Source organism: Nothoprocta perdicaria, unplaced genomic scaffold (genome assembly GCF_003342845.1).
Source record: "Nothoprocta perdicaria isolate Ctin4 unplaced genomic scaffold, notPer1 scaffold_95, whole genome shotgun sequence".
NCBI classification, from domain to species: domain Eukaryota; kingdom Metazoa; phylum Chordata; class Aves; order Tinamiformes; family Tinamidae; genus Nothoprocta; species Nothoprocta perdicaria.
In genome coordinates this window covers 2,724,605-2,741,105 of record NW_020456254.1, presented here as the reverse complement: position 1 = coordinate 2,741,105, position 16,501 = coordinate 2,724,605, and the positions used below count along the sequence as shown (strand labels likewise).

Here is a 16,501-nt window from a genome sequence, read left to right as displayed (position 1 = left end):
TTTTTTTTTTCTCATGGCAGGAAGATAAGCAAAGCAATATACAGAAATGTCAAGGCTTGATAGTCACAGGGAAACTGAAGATTCTAGCAAAAAATATTAGAACTGATGTATTTTATCTTCAGCATAAGGTCTAAGAGACTTTTGCCACCTCGATTCTAGCAATGCACAACTAGTTGCAGCAATGTAACATCTTGTCTAAAGAGAATGAGGGCCAGTGGTAAATCAGATGCAAAAGAACTATCTGACACATAGATGCAAGACCTGATTTCAGTACAAATGAAGAGGCTCTTTTGTCTCCTGAGACATTTGATTCAAGAGGTGAGAGGAGCATAGTTTTATAGTGTGTAAATTTTTAATATAGGTAATGCTTGCTGTGGGAGGAACACGCTGGTCCGTGATCCTTGCAGAGTGATGGACAGATCCATGATCCGTGAGGAGGTATCACATTGCCTCTGATATGTTAGACATTTGACATATCTCTAGAGCAATGTGGCAGATACTGAATAGAAAAAGCCACTGAGGCTTTTTAAGCTCATATAAGATGAAAAGCTTAACAATCCTTCCACGTGAAGGAAGAATACAGCTGTAATTTGTTGAATAGCTTTTCTTTTCTTTCTTTTTTTTTTTTTTTTTTTTTTTTTTTTTTTTGAATAAAAGAAGAGAACAGAAAGGAACAAACTCGGGTTTCCTGCTAAAAACTGCAGAAGTCTGTGGGAGGACTAAGAATATGCAGTGTGTTTCAACTGTCTTGTTTCCAGCTAAAAAGCCTTCTGGGTATCTGGCCCAACCAAGGAATGGGGCATCCCTACGGAGGATGCTGAGGGGAAGGGGAGGTCAGGGTCATGCTGCGGGCCAGGGCAGGAGGCCCACATCAGAGAGGAGAGCTTTTCTAGCCCCTCAAGAGAAGCACAAGCTATCACAGTGTTGTTCCATATGTAGGAACCGAGTGAGATTGTTCACCGCAATTGCTCTCTTGCTTCAGGAAAGGACAGTTGGTTTCCCTGGAGAGCTCACCAGAACCTAGACCAGGCTTGTGTGCTGTGTCTCCCAAGTTAGAGAATCAGAAGATCTCCAGGGAAGGAGACTCCACAACCTCTCTGGGCAGCCTGTTCCAGGGCTCTGTCACCCTCAATGTCAAGAAATTTTTGCTTGAGTTCCTGTGGAACTTTTGATACTTCAGTTTGTGGTGAATGGCAAAGATGTGCCAGCTCATCATAGAGGCTGCTGGCTGCTTGTAAGGAGATATCGGGTGTGCATTTGTGCAAAGCTGTGAGTCAGTATGTTCTCCAGAAAACAGTTGAGTAGAAATTCGAAAGCAGCTTTCCTTTTCCCAGAACGTGTCCCAGAGCTTGACCAGGCCCTCCTTCTATCTGCCAGATTCTGACTGAATGAAAAGGATGCCCCTCCTCCTCCTCCAAAAAAAAAGTGTCATGTCATCAAAAATGCAGGAAATAAATCGTCAAAAGACATTGTGAAAAAGGGGATCAACAGTGTCAGAAATCCATAACAAAGAAAATTTGTCTCTATCTTTCTGGGGTTTGCCATTTAGATTTAAAAGTGGGCATCCATTGGCACTGTCCGTCAGCAGTTAGGGCACTTGTCCCTCTTCAGAAGCGGATGTTCCCTACCACATCGGTGTCCCTATAAAATCAGCCACTTCTGGGCTATTCCCATGAGGAGGGAGGGTCAGCTCCTTCCTGCTGGGTCCATGTGCCCACCCTGGCCCCTCTGCCTCCTGCTGGTTTGCTATGGCAGTGGGGTTTTTTTATTTTTATTATTTGTTTGTTGGTTTTTTTTCCACTAAGGGTTTCCAGTAAATCAAGGAGTCTATCATTGTGCCAGGTTGCAAGAGAAGTTGAATGAAGAACAGTGGCCAGGGTAAGCCAAGCACTCCTGGAAAGCCCAACGATTCCTCCTGCTGACAAAGAATTTACCCCCTCCATAAACAAAAAGAAATTGCAGTAGGATGAAAGTTTCTGATTACGGAGTGGCTGTGGCCAAATCCATGGGACATTGCTGAGGGATTCAGAGCTTACAGTGCTTCATGTTCTTACCAACTTTAATTTCTATGTTTTTGTTCTGAGTTCTCACTTTTTATGTAGTAGATTGTTAGTTTTTTGGGGAGAAACTTTCTCTCTGCAGTGTGCTTGTTTTTAAAGCTCCACTTCCTTTGTGGACTGACTTTGCTTCCAGAAGTACGGTTGCCCTTTCTGGTCCATCAAAATAAGGAGAGAGAATAAACAAATAAGAATAAATGACTGAATACAACAAAGAAAAGGCTGGGAACGGATCTGAGTTGTCTTACGTTTGCTCAGTGTACCAAGCAGAACTGTAGGAAGAATTTGGCAGGTTGAATAATGAGCACCAGGTAGATTGCAGCAGCACAAGTTAAGCAATTTACCTTCCCAATCATGATACTTTTCACATTTATTGATTCCTTCAGAACAAAATCACCAATTGAATTCAATATATGGGTTGGCCCACCCAAAACAAAGCAGGAAAATAGAAGATAAGGAACTATACATTGGTTCCTACTATTGTAGATAGACATAGGGATATTTTATTCAATGCATTAGATTTTCTGTTGAGCCTTTCTTGTGAAAAAGCCAGATGGGAGCAGTAAAGATTTTGTTACCTGGAGGAGTGCTTTGAAGGGTCAGGACCCCAAATCATTTTATCAGCTGTAACAGTGTAGTTAGAATGTCACAGACTGCTACATGAAAGAACATTTGGCCTAAAAGCATTTTATATCCACTTAGACCTGGGGCTTTTTAGAAGGCTTGAGTGCAACTGTATCAAGGTGTACCTGCATTTGAAACCCTGTCAGAAGTTTGTAGAGGGTTAGACTTGTAGCATGTAGTTATGAGGAAAGAGAAGAGATTTTTAAGGAAAAATTAACAATAAAACAATGGTCAATTCCAGTTTGGTGAATTCAGTTAGCCTGAGCATACCAGAGTAGGCTGCAAAGCCGGGTCAGACAGTTTTGCCAGCCCTGCAAGACAAGGAGCGTCATCCCAGCGGAGATGGCTTGAAATGCTGCTGTGAGGCTCTGCTGATGCTGTGTGTAATGCACAGGGAACAACCCCTGCTTGGTACCCATGGGATGCTGAGGGAGAAACAGCTTCCTATCCCACAGGAACTCGGATATATCTGCTCACCCTCATTATATCTTTTCCCCGAGTGTATCAGAAAAACAGTTTCCTTCCTATAATGAAGAAGTAGCTTCCACTCGCTGTTCTGTTAATTCCCATTACAAGCCTCCATGTATTTTTGCACTGGCCACTGGAGAGAGGCTGTTGGTAGCAGTGGGAGGAGAGCTGACGTGCAGTGTGTGGGGCACCATAGGCCACCTCTCATTAAATAAAGACGAGAAGCCAGCACCCTACTGCTAAGATGGATGAGAAACAGGATCACCATGGCCACCCTTTGAGGAGAAGTGAACCTTTCAGTCTGAGTCTAAATCTTAAATCTGCAAAACCATTAGCTTTTTTTTTTAATCATTTTTTTTAAATTTTGGTTAACATTCCCCCATAAAGCATCAGCAAAGATATCTTGTGGATCAGAACAGAGAAGAACAAAGCGTGTGTATGGGAAGTGCTGTTTGAGATAGCTGATTTGGATGGAGCTACTGAAATGTTTATGTCTTGCTGTGGTTAGAGGAGAGAAGTTGGGATCTGTGAGTTGTTCTCACCTGTAGCTGTGAGGTGTTGATTGTCTGTTACCTTTGCTGTCTATCCAACTGGGCATGAAAGAGGGTGAGTGGCTGTATCGCTACGTTTCTTAGCTTAACGTGTCCAACGTTGTACAAGACTGTCAGGACTTGTTGAAGAGCCTACTCAAAGCCCATGAGTAGTTGCTCATTTAAAAATAAGACCATATAATCTATTAGGACTTTTATCTCTATTCCCCTATACCTAATCCCTAACATTCGTAGTTTATGAATACCTCCTTCAGCCAAAATAGTTGTGTTCTCAGGAGTGTGAAGAGATTTTTTCATCCTGGATCGACTGTTCTGCTCTCTTTTCTCCTTAAAAGCCTGGAGGCTCTTGCTGGTAGTCCCTGGGTTGTTCCAGCCTTTCCCAGTCTGGGTCCTGCCTCCTTTTGTAGCCTCCTGCCTTGGAGCAAAGGCTCCCGAAGAGCCGACCTTGCCAGCTGAGCTGGGAGCAGGTGTGAATATTCCTCCTCCCTAATCAGCTTTCCTCGTGTTCCTTGAGGCTTTCTTATTGTCTCTATTGTTTTCACTTTCCTGCCTTTTTTGTTTTATTTTATTTTACAACCCTGTTTGGCTTATTCCACAGCAGCCTAGTACAAATAAACGTATCAGGCATGTGCCTTATTAAGAAAACAACTCAGTTCCTGGAATCCCATGGATTCATTTGAAATTCCGAACCCTGTAAAGTGTTTATTGATTGAGCAGAAGGGGTTTCCTTTACATTGTATCAAAAAGAAAAATCCCAAAATTAGCAAGATAGGATTCAATGTCCAGCAGTCACTAAGGATTTTTAGTCAGGTATTTTCTCCCAGTTGTCTTTCTTTAAAAAACTTTTAAAGAGCTTCATAGTTACACCTCATTTCCTTCCTGGTACTTATGCTTAAAAACAATCCTTAATCAAGTAATTAACAATTAATTTCTTCTATTCTGATGTACAACTTTGTTCCCTTCAGAAAACTGCTGTGAAGTTCAGAACAACAACAAAAAGAAAAACTGGAAAAGACCATTCTCTTATTTCTAAGATTTCTATTCTATTTCTCTATTTTTTAATTTTCTATTTCTCTTATTTCTTATTTCTAGACCATTTTCTAATTTCAATCCCTGAGTGAACACTAAGAACGTGTTATGAGTGGGTAGGAATTTCTCTTGGGACTTGCTGGTGGGTAGCGACTCGCACTGCTGTGTTTCTTAGGCTGATAGTTTTTACATCAAACTTCTGTCAAGTTTTATTTATAAGGAAGAACTTAAGCCTTCTAATTTGAAATAATAAGGACTGGACAAGAGAAAAATGATTTGCTGTTTTGATGTCAGTATTGTAATTTTTGCCTGTTTGGGTCTGTCAGCCTCAGAGCTCTTTTCTGTTTTCAGTGGGCTTTTCCATACTTTTCCTTCGGCTTTTTTTGCTTCCCTTCCCGTCATGTACATTCCCTTCATGATGGAAAACAAAAGCAAAAAGCAGCCTGCGGGAGCAGCTGGGAATGATGTTTTTCTGTTTTTCTTCATCTGACCAGCCTCTCCTGCAGCCTTCGCCGAGGGGGGTTAAACCCCGGGGGAAGGCAGAGAGCTCCTCAGCGTGGTGCCCAACCTAATGCTCCTTCTGCTCCTTCCCCCTGTTCCTTGCGACAGCCTCGTACGCCGCTGTGCTTCAGCTGGCAGCCCTCTCCCTCAAATTGCTGCATTTTCCTCTCCTGTCTCCTGGTGCTTTTCTTGGAGAACGTTGCAAATGGCTTTCCAGGCAAAAAGAGCCATTTCTTAGAGTTGCCATCACAGGGAGCAGGAAATAGGGAGCACACTACTAGCCTGGGCTGCAGAGGAGCCCTTCGAACAGATTCGGCAGCTGCGGAAGCGAGGGCAGTCTGGCTTCAGACATCTTCAGCACTTCCCGAGCGGGAACGGCCGCGCTCCAGGGAGCGCAGCTCGCTGCTGGGCTGGCTGCAGCTCCTGCCCACAGCGCCTCGAGGGCCGCGGCCGCCGGCTCCCGGCCGCACGGGTCGCCTGTCCCCTGCGTGGCAGCTCCTCCGGCCGCCAGCGCTGTCTCTCGGCTGCCACGTGTTTCGTGCACAGGCTCCTTGTGCACAGGCTGCTTGTGCACAAGCTCTGTGAGCTGCAGAAACACAGCAAAAACAGGCAAAAAGTGCAAGGTAGTAAATTAAACATTTATTTCTAGGTAATTTCCACATTCAACTCTGGTAGCAGTTAGATTAGCATGGAACAAAGCGATTGTCAGAATATTTTGCTAGTTTATTTTACACATGATCTGTGGCCTTCTGCAATCTAGGGAGACAGAGCTGCACAAGCTTGTAAAGGCTTGGGAAGCTCTTTACTGGCAAAGTCCTGATTTGGAGCTGGAAGCTGCCGCGTGCTCGGAGGTGCTTGGTCCAAGCTGCACGCTGTGCAACGCGTGGGGATGCTGGAAGGCCTGGGCTCACTGTGCTTTTCCTTGCTCAGGCTGACCTCAGTCATACTTTGCTTTTCATGACTAAAGCCAACTGACAGAGATGGGTCTTAGGGAGGGAGGACCTGCTGCTGTTTCTGTTGTGACACTTTACATACCACTTTAAAGCAAATCTTCCTATTCCCTTCGTGTGACTTTTTGCAGAAATTGAAAACTCATTCATTTCAAAAATATGCAGTGTTAATACACCCTGCTTTCATTAAAAACAGTAATTGCTACTGAAATGACACCTGTTTGTAAAACACTCAAACAGAAGTTTGCTAAGAGGAAGCTGAGCTCCTGCTCATCAATTAATAGAGCAGTGTCCTAGGAGCATGCTGCAACTCCAAGAAATTATTTTATATCTACAGCACTTTCCACTGTTGCTCCTTTCCATACAGTGTGGAGAACCTATGTGATCCCTGGGCAGTCCCATGGGTTCATCATGTCGTGTGTGTTGTGAGCCGACCTGGAATACCTGCTCCCCTGGCTGCAGATGGGCCAAGGACCCCAGCAGCTTTTCTCGCTCAACACTGACCATTTGTCTCTTTTGTTTCCAGATGTCCACACGGAAGCAGTTCAAGCAGCCCTTGCTAAACACAAAGAAAGGAAAATGGCAGTCCCCATGCCCTCGAAACGACGTTCATTGGTGGTGCAAACGTCAATGGATGCCTACACGCCTCCAGGTGAGCAGCTGTGCTGGTGTATTCTGTGAGAGTTTTTAAATGATTCCTTGTGCTGCTATGAGCCAGTAATATATATTCATGTATACATATGTTCATAATATATATATATGTTCATAACATATATAATTATATTAGCTCATATGCTGTAAGCTAGTAATAATGTATAGGCAATATTAGAAATGGCATTTAAAGCCTACTGAGCTACATTGAGGTATATTCAAAGAGCAGAAGAAGGTGAACTGAATGGTGGAAAGGAACAAGGGCAGTTCCTTTTGCCCTTCGCAGTGCCCTGGTCCTTTTGGTCTAATGAGGACCTAAGTCCAATAGCAAACTTAACATAGATTGTGCAACTGCAGGTTCCTTTCAAGTTTCTGGTTTGCCTTCCTAAGACTGTAATGGAAATTTCTCTTTACAGTTTTTTTTTCTTCAGAATTTTTCTGGCCATCCCTTTTCTAATTTATATAGTCTTTTTACCTACTACAACGTGAAAATATCTTGCATGCTGTAGATTCTTCTGCTTGCTGAATCCATGGCACAGCAACTGTGACTGAATTTCTCACTGAAGGGTGGGTTCCTAATGACTGAAAAAGTTTTTCACAAATTCTGTGGACTGATGTTGGGAAAATATTTGGAATTATCTGTGCTGTTAATAGATGACTGGAAAACTTCAGGAGATCTTAAGCCATGTTATAAAGGAAAAATTATGCATATTCACTTTGGTAGACAAATAAATGAGCAATGATTTAGAGCAGGAATACTCTTGTAATATGTAGTTAGCAACTGACTTAGTTTCTGAGCTTTCAGTAGGACAAGCTTCTCTTCATATGTTCACCTGCCTTGATCAATTTTTGTTCATGACAGTTAGCTTTAAGCTTGCAGTGTGAACATGCCTTATTTCTGTCAAAAAAGAAAACAAAAGCATTGCAAATAACAGGCTGTTTTTAATTATTAGATACTTCTTCCGGTTCAGAAGATGAAGGCTCTGTACAAGGCGACTCCCAGGGAACTCCCACCTCAAGTCAGGGGAGCATAAACATGGAACATTGGATCAGTCAAGCGATCCACGGCTCTACCACGTCGACCACTTCTTCCTCCTCAACACAAAGTGGAGGCAGTGGTGCTGCCCACAGGCTAGCTGATGTTATGGCCCAGACGCATATAGGTTAGTCAATCACCCTTTTGAGTATTTTCCATTTCAAACTGAGTTTGGTCTCTGGCATTTAGCTTATGCTGCTGTTTTGAGCCCGGATGTGGCATTTCCTACAAAAGTTTCTCTTGTGCTTTTTCTTCTTTGCTTTTATGCCATTTGCATATTTTGTATGGAGAGAGATACCTGTGTTCCTATTCGGAAAGAAAAAGAAATTGAGAGCTGAGTCAAACATTTGTTGTGGCAAGCAAAGCATATATGCACATACATGACTTCCATTGCTTAGCACCAAAAAAGATATCTGTAGCATCTATAGAAGAATAAAAGTGTGCATACAGCATTAGTGATTACTTATATACAAACTTTTCCTACTTCTACCATTTAAATTCAGATGTTGAGTGTTTTTTGGTAATTTTCAGTTAACATTAGTTCTTCTTAAACATTTTTTTGCTGCCCTTAATTGAATCTGCAATTTATGATTACTGCAGTCCTTGGGAATGACTATTATACACCTTCAGAAAAGGGAGCAGGTACGGTTATTATCAGCTTGTTTATATCCTTTGGAAAGAGCCTGGAAAGTCAAGGCTTTCTATCCTTAAGGGGCGAAGCTTCATAGACATTAATTATTCCTGAATATTTTTGCCATTGACATTAGTCAATGACATTAGATGTGTCATTGACATTAATCTTCACTTAAATGAAGCAGCTATTAAATTAGGCATATGGAAAGCAAGGCTTCTTGTCCTCCCTTCATTCTCTAGTAACTGCTGTTTATCAAAGGAGACTTGGAGAGTTTCCTTTCCTCTGTCTGCTTTGAGTGGTATATTCTTGCTGGGCCTGTGTAGGGGTTGTCTCACTGAAACTCCCTCTGGGTACAGGCAAAGCAGCCTTGCTGTTGTGCTCTTACCCATTTCAGATGGAGGTTGGTGGAAAACTGTGAAGCTTCCTCAACTCATCATTCTTTTTGAAATATATCTGTATGAAGAGGAATGTAAAAGCATCTTAACTCTTCTAGATTTCATGTGCTGGAGCAGTAGTCCTTACCCCTTCTTCTGCTGTCAGCATTGCTTGATGTAACACCTGTATTTTTGGATAAGCAATCCTCTAACCAGTGCTCTAGAAGTGCCAGATTGCAGTCAGGAAAAGAATTTGTGCTATATTCTCAAAATCATGTTAAATGAATAGCTCAGAACATTGTTGTAGGAAAGCACACACTTCTGAACACATTAATCACTACATTTGGTTATTTTCTGTGACTTCATCTTGAAATGCTAGAGGAAATTATAGCATACAGAATTAAATTTATCCAAACTCTGAAAGGTTGCATTACTCACACACCAAGTCTTAATGTGTCTTTAAATATAGCTACTTTATAATGTGACATTTCAGTAATTCTGAATCTGGCACATTAAGTCTTCTTTTATCATCACTCTGAATTTGTGGTAAATAATACAGCATTTATAGAGCTAAGTTAAGCTGGCAATGTTCTGAGGAAGAGCAGCAATACTACTTCTTTTCCCATGTTTTTCCCTTTGCTGTTGTTGTTGACTGGAAGGATCTCTCTTTTGAAGAAAGCAGTTTAGCCCATCTCAATACATACATAAATTTATTTTATTCTGACAAGGAGAAACCTTGAATTGCAAGGTGGACAAGAGTTGTGACATAGCAACATAAAAAACATGGATATAAAAATTGAGCAATATCTGCTAATAACTGTAGCACACGTTAAAATGTGGATTCTGACTGTGCTCTCAGTCAATGTTGCAAGGTTCAGTGAAAAAAATAAGAGATGCTGGACAGGTGCTAACTATAAGGTTACTTCTTCACGAGTGAGTTGCTGTCTGATTTTGTGTTGTTATAATTTGAAATTACATGTCTATCATTTGTTCTCAATCCAAGAAGGTGGATTTTGCATATCCATCACACCACTGTATCTGAAAAGTAATATATGTGAAGCATTCCCATAGATAACCTTGATATTTCAGAAATGAATGCTAAGACAAGTGGTGCCCACAGATGAGTAATCCTCCCTGATGGGAAAGAAAGTGAGAGAGAAAAAATATCCCATTCTGTGAAACTGCTCCGGAGCTTCAGAGATAATGTGGTCTTGAGCAGAGAGATGTCTGTTCCCATGGCCTGAAGTTCAGCCAGTGGTGGTGGTCCCTACAGACCCATCAGCCCACCAAAGAGAAGTCACTTGTAAACATGACGGGCAAAGTGTCTTTTTCTGGAGATGTTAATTCTGATAAATACAGATTCAAGGGGCAGTAGGAGGAAGACTCAACTCTCATCTCAACTAAAGTTCGACCTCCAGAGTTCATTGCAGAATCAAAGGGAGATCTTTCCAATGTAAAAACCATAATGGTGGCCTGGGAACGGATGTGATAAAAAAAGCTTTAAGTATAATATTTAAATTGTTCAGCTTTGTGGATCTTATAGATCACTTGCATAAGCTATTCCTTGCTTTTAATATATTATTTTAAATATGTGCTGTAGATATATATTATGTTAATATATACTGTATTATATTAAATATATAGCAATATATAAACATATATTGTTATATTGTTCATTTAATTTAGCATCTGCTGCTCTGTTGTGGCCAAAGATCTCCTTTCCTTTAAATAAGGAAAAGATAGATTTCCTTTAAATGTTTATTCTGAAATATAAATTAAAGCATCTGAACAGAAATATAGGTATGGGTACCTATACCCATTTGACATGGGTATCAAAATCGTATTGGATAACAGTTGAACTTAGAAGTCGCCCAGTGAAATGCGTGAAAAATAGCTAATGTTCAGGGTATATTTTGGTCATATACTGTATATATTTCTAAGATATCTCAATCAGTCTCTAAGCTTGCTTTTTTTTTTTTTTTTTTGATTAATACATATATATCAAAATCAAGAAAAGAAAGTATATCCTGTGAGAATTGTGAGAAAATTTGTGGCTAATGATCACACAGTGCTCACTTATCATTGTAAATTTGAATATAAGAGGATTAAAGAGTTAAAAATCTCACTACAGAATCTTGATCCTGTAGGCACATATCATATTGCATTTATATGGTTCAAATATGTTTCTATTTGAAAATCAAAGACCTCTTTCCAAATTAAAGGCTACATAGGTTTCTAATAAAAATCAATATAAAAACATGTGCCATAAGGCATAACTGATGGTTTTCTGACAGCCTTAAAATTCCTGTGTGTTCTGAGGGGTTATATTAACTAAGGATATGGGGGACTAGTTTATGATACTCTCCATCACCTGGACATTAATGAAGGAAAAAGCTATTTGATGTGACAAGGTGTGACTTGGGCTTTAACATCACTTTGCCAGCAACAAGAAGAGGCAGCTTGCTAGGGAGAAACAGCTATGTTTTCTTCATGCACAGTATTATAGAGATGCAATTTGAATTCCTAGAGACTTTCCAGTTGCATAGTGCTTATGTGTGCTTCCAAAACTGCTACTGAAATGTACTCCTCCACTTCTTTGCTTCTCCTCAAAAATAGGTCTGTGTCAATAATCACGCTTGATAGCTACATGAATGTCTTCTGAAATGTCAGTTGTTTCTTCCTTTCATAAAATGGGATAAATTATATTACTCCAGTGGCAAAAAAAAAAAGAGGAGAGCCATAACTGGAAACAGCTGTTCAATCTGTGATCTTCTAATGCAAGAATATTGGAAGAGACAGGAAGAGAGGGTGACGCAAATATGTCTGCTTGATGGAGGAGAGGCTTTGAAGTCCTGCAGCTGTCACAGTTTCTACTTTTTAATCAACAGATGTGTCAGGATCATTATTCTTAACTAAACCTCAAGCAGTCCTTCAAGTTACCTGTCATGAAGTCCACGCAATTCTATACCCAATGTGCCCATGCTCAAATCTTCAGATGACTCTTACACTTAAGTAAAGTCTACATTTCACATAACAGCAATTAATTTTTCTTCAGACATCATTCAGACCACATTTTTGTTTGTAGGACTTTGATTTCTCCAGGCCTGGCTCTGAGAAGAGAGCTGATAGAGACTTTGCAATTTTAATCGATGAAACCTACAGCTATAGATACTATCATCAGACATCTGCTAAGCAGATACTACAAAGGAATAGGGCAAGGGAAACCTAAGTTGTCCTCCAGCTCCTCTTCTGCTGGGTAAGGGTTCAGCATAGTGGAAATCTAAATAGCAGATGGGCAGCCAGGATGTGAAAACACAACTCTGTGGCCAGCTTGTGGTGACCACATTGGGGAGAGAGGTTCCTTTTGGATAATTTCAAGTGCCAGGGCTGCTTGTTCAAAAGGAAGGAAGCAGGAAGCTCCTTTCCTAAGTTATTTCACTTGCTTTGGTACCATGTGTTACAAAGAAGTATTTGGCTTTAAGTGTGTAGACCTGAAAGGAGTGCATCTTGGCTCTGTAATGGTTTGAATGTCTTCTCTTGCATGCATAAAAACAATTTCATCTCAGTGCTAAAACCTTGAAGGTGATACCAAAGGGGAGCTAAGGAGAACTAAAATTCAGTTTGCTTTGTAAAGTCTGAAATATTTCACTGGAAAGATGTGAGCAATTACAGCTAACTTCAAAAATACTTTCTCATGTTACTAATAGCTGACTAAGTACAATTATTTTCTTAGTCATGATCTCTCCAATTTGCCTAGCAAAACTGCAGTATAAGTAGAAGATAAAAGGTAAACATCAGCATTTTTTAATTGACTTAGATACTGGCTAATTCGATCATTAACTATAAAAAAGCTGCCACTTAGCAAGAATGGCCCAAAATTGTGCTGAGACTCGAACACTTGTCAAATGACAAGATGTCCAAAATGAAGACATTATTGAAACATTTCCCAGCATAAACCTCATTGTCCAAGCTATTATATTTCAGTTGGTTACTTATAGAACATTATAAAGTGTTCTGGAGTGTAATGATAGGGATGGATGTAATCATATTCAACAGGCTCAACTGGACATGCATAGGGAGCAAGATATGTTTGAGTGGCAGGATCAAGCCATCTTGTGCTTGGCTCAAAGAGATTCAGTCATGTCTGTTTTTATGGTGACCATAAAAGAGACTTCAAGACTTCTCCAAGGCTTGTGGAAATTCCTTTTATCCATTGCAGTTGGAATTCTTTATAGAAGTCAGTGTTATAGTAAAGACATCATAAGTTATATAAGACAGATTTAATAAAAATGTGTCTTGAAAATTGTATTGGAACCAGATGAATTTCTTCCACAATTTTTGCACTTTTAAAGACTTATTCTGTCATTAAATGGAGCGTATTCATACTCACTTCAGTGGCAGCAGTGTGAAGACCTGTCTTCTTTTATGTCTCAGAGACTGCTGGAGATCATTTATGTCAATAAAAGAGAAGTTATTATTTGCTTATGGTAATTATCTCCATCTAACCTAGTGCTGTTAAAGACCTGGTCAAAAATTCATGACACAACTTGTAAAAAAAAGTAAAATACACGGGCAATGTGGACTCAGACTTGAAAAGAAACTGTAGTAGCGTGATGAATTCTCAGGCTATGAAAGAGAGAGATTAACTTTGTGGAACTGTTTAGTAGTAATGGCATGAGTCAAATCAAATTTAGTTTGCCTTCTGGAACAATTCTGCGTTACGTGGAAGAATAGGAGGAGCTCTAAAAATCGTAAACAAATAAGGGTTCATGCAGAATACAATATTCATGTTTCTTTACATTTTATTTTTTCCCTTACATCCCAAGCCTAATTCCTGATTCCTGCTGTGATTGATTTTTCTCTTAATATGCTACAAATTTCTATTGAAACTAAAACTGGCAAATTTAAAATGCAGACTGTAAGAGTGATATGCATTGGCACTTGCAAGTGGATTGACTTATCATGCTGTGTTCTTTTTATTTTGAAATACTGATGCAATAATCAGAAGTATATTTGTATGGGTCTTCTCCTATCTGAACTTTTGCACAAATTTTAACTTAATATGAAATTAAATGCTAGTGGAAGAAAAAAGCAATCTGGCTGTGTAATTTTTTAAGCTAATTGCTTATATGGTTGTGGAGATACAGTCTCTTTATTAATCAGTGAAAAAATCATATATTAAAACCATGCTGTATGTAATAGTTCTGTGGATTCATTTTGTGCTTGAACTTTAATGCCTGTTTGGATAATGAAAAAAAAAATGCAAGTGGTATTCCTTCCTTTCCCCTTCACTTTAATCCTCTGCGACACCAGAGGACCTGGTTAAACCTTCTAACTTATTTTTCACAGAAAATCATTCTGCCCCTCCAGATGTTACCACTTACACCTCAGAACACTCAATACAAGTAGAAAGACCCCAAGGATCAACGGCACGAGTGGCACCAAAGTATGGAAATGCTGAACTTATGGAAACTGGTGATGGTATGTCACAGAGCAAAACTGTTTTGTTTCTGAGTAGTGTAACCTTTGTAGTGGCTAGTGCATTCATCTGCTCTTTGTTTCTTCTGGGCACATTTCATGTATGAGTATGTACAAAGTTACAGCATCTTTTTTGTCCTAAAACTGGCATACATGAAGCCGACCAGGGGAAATATTTCTTAATCCTCAGACCTGATTCCCTGTAGGAATTGTTTAGCAAATGAAAGCAGCAAACCTCTCTCCTGCTTTTATCATACTGTCTGGTTATAGCTAGTGTGTCTATTCAATGAGAAAGAATGTGACATGCCGAGATGTCACATTTCATCATGAAAAGTAGTGTTTTGGAATTTTCATTTCCTGAGTATATTTTTTTGAAAAACAGTTATTTGTAAACCCTTTCTTATTTACTGCTCCTCTTTTCTAAAACATATGAAACAGTATTTCAGCAGGTATGGAACTGATGACCAAGTGTATTGCATCTAAACTTAACAGTTTCCACTCTAAAAAACACTTGGTAGCAGTGTTGGAGCCAACCTTCTGGAAGGATAGGAAGCTGAAATTTCTTCAGTGCAGTGGGTGAAAGTTCTTAGCTCCATAACACATGACATGGATGTTGCAGAGGCTTTGTGCTCAACCAGGGGAAGGAAGAGGGAGGTGTTTGATGGGTTATATTATAAAATGCCCTATGTCCCATGGCCCTCTTGAGCACTGTGTTTTTCCAAGTGCTTCATGAGCAAACACACTCCCCTTGGAGGTTGTGGGCTGATGAATTGGTTGTAGGCATATTCAAGGAAAACGGCATCATGCTGAAGCTCACAAAGGTGTGAGCTGTGGCTAAGAGGGCACAGGCCAAATGTCCATGCAGTTTAAAGACAAGCCAGAATAAGATGGGGCAGAACCTGTGACCCATCCTGCTTGTTGAGCTGCAGTTTGCTGGAAACCCTCCATCTGGACAATGTTGGTATGATCAGTAGACACAGGGAGAGCCGATGCCTGTTTTCTCACTGGCCATCACCAAGGCCACCTAGAAATGCTCTTTGTGATCACCAACTTTTATTCTAGGAAGTTTATTCTTTTTTTGCTGTGCTTCTCTCCCCCAGTCTATGTGCTGTTTCCTCTCTAACTTTGCACGCTCACTCTGAAGTTACGGTGGTGTTCTTTTTATTTAAACCAGGCGTCATTGTTCCTTTTTTGCTGAAATGATCTTAATGTCTTAATGTTGAATACTTGAGTCACACTCACGGTATGGCATGAAACTGTAGTTGTGGTGGCCTTGCAGTCCTAGCCTTTCTCTTACCCCACGTAACGTCTGGTGGCGTTCAGCGTAGCGGTCAACTGATGTCTCCATTGATCCCTGTCCTGCAGGAGTACCAGTGAGCAGCAGAGTGTCAGCAAAGATTCAGCAGCTGGTCAATACTCTAAAACGGCCCAAACGACCACCATTACGAGAGTTCTTTGTAGATGACTTTGAGGAATTGTTAGAAGGTAAAATGACTGTTTTTCAAAAGGTTTGGGGATCTTTTTTACAGCTCGGTAAAATGTTTGTTTTCTGCACTGACTCCCTAGAACACTATGTTAGCCTTCCTGGTACTGACAAGTACTGAAAAATATTGATATTTAATGGGATCTGTTTGTACCGAACTTGGACAGGGGGCCGTAGAATCACAGGTCTCTCTTGTTTGCTCCTCTTGTGCTTATGCTTGCGGTGAAACTTTGTAATTCCTTTTAAGAGGGAGTGGAGAACAGCTTTGCTCCAGGAACCTTTCAGCTGCGTGCTCCAAACATTTCTTTTGAATATCAGTATCAAAAATATTGCCAGTAAATGGGCAAATGTTTTACATATCCTTTTATAATAGAAGCATTGAAAAAAAAGAACTAAATGTAAGATAGAAACAAACATAAAGTCACAAGTATCAAGTCAAAAATGAAAACCTTACTTCTTTTTAAAAGATCAGTGCTTCTTAACCTACCTCATATTGATAGATATGATTTGCTAGGAGATAGGGATTCAAATAGTCTTCTTATGAGTTTATAAAAAAAGCATTACAACAGAACACAACTTAAATGCATGCATTAATGACTTGAAGTACAGTTTTTTACTGGTTCTATAGTTTGATTTATTTCTGCTTTTTTTTTTTTTTTTTTTTT

General features: G+C 40.1%; 1 protein-coding gene across 1 annotated transcript in view; it reads left to right on the top strand.

Moving 5' to 3' along the window:
- Positions 1 to 16,501, top strand: part of DIP2C (disco interacting protein 2 homolog C) — a 134,799-nt gene that overhangs the window by 21,041 nt on the left and 97,257 nt on the right. Inside the window, exons 4-7 of the mRNA XM_026053001.1 lie at positions 6,707 to 6,832; positions 7,785 to 7,994; positions 14,225 to 14,356; positions 15,719 to 15,838. Coding sequence (XP_025908786.1) covers positions 6,707 to 6,832; positions 7,785 to 7,994; positions 14,225 to 14,356; positions 15,719 to 15,838 — 588 coding nt within the window. The remainder of the gene's footprint in view (positions 1 to 6,706; positions 6,833 to 7,784; positions 7,995 to 14,224; positions 14,357 to 15,718; positions 15,839 to 16,501) is intronic.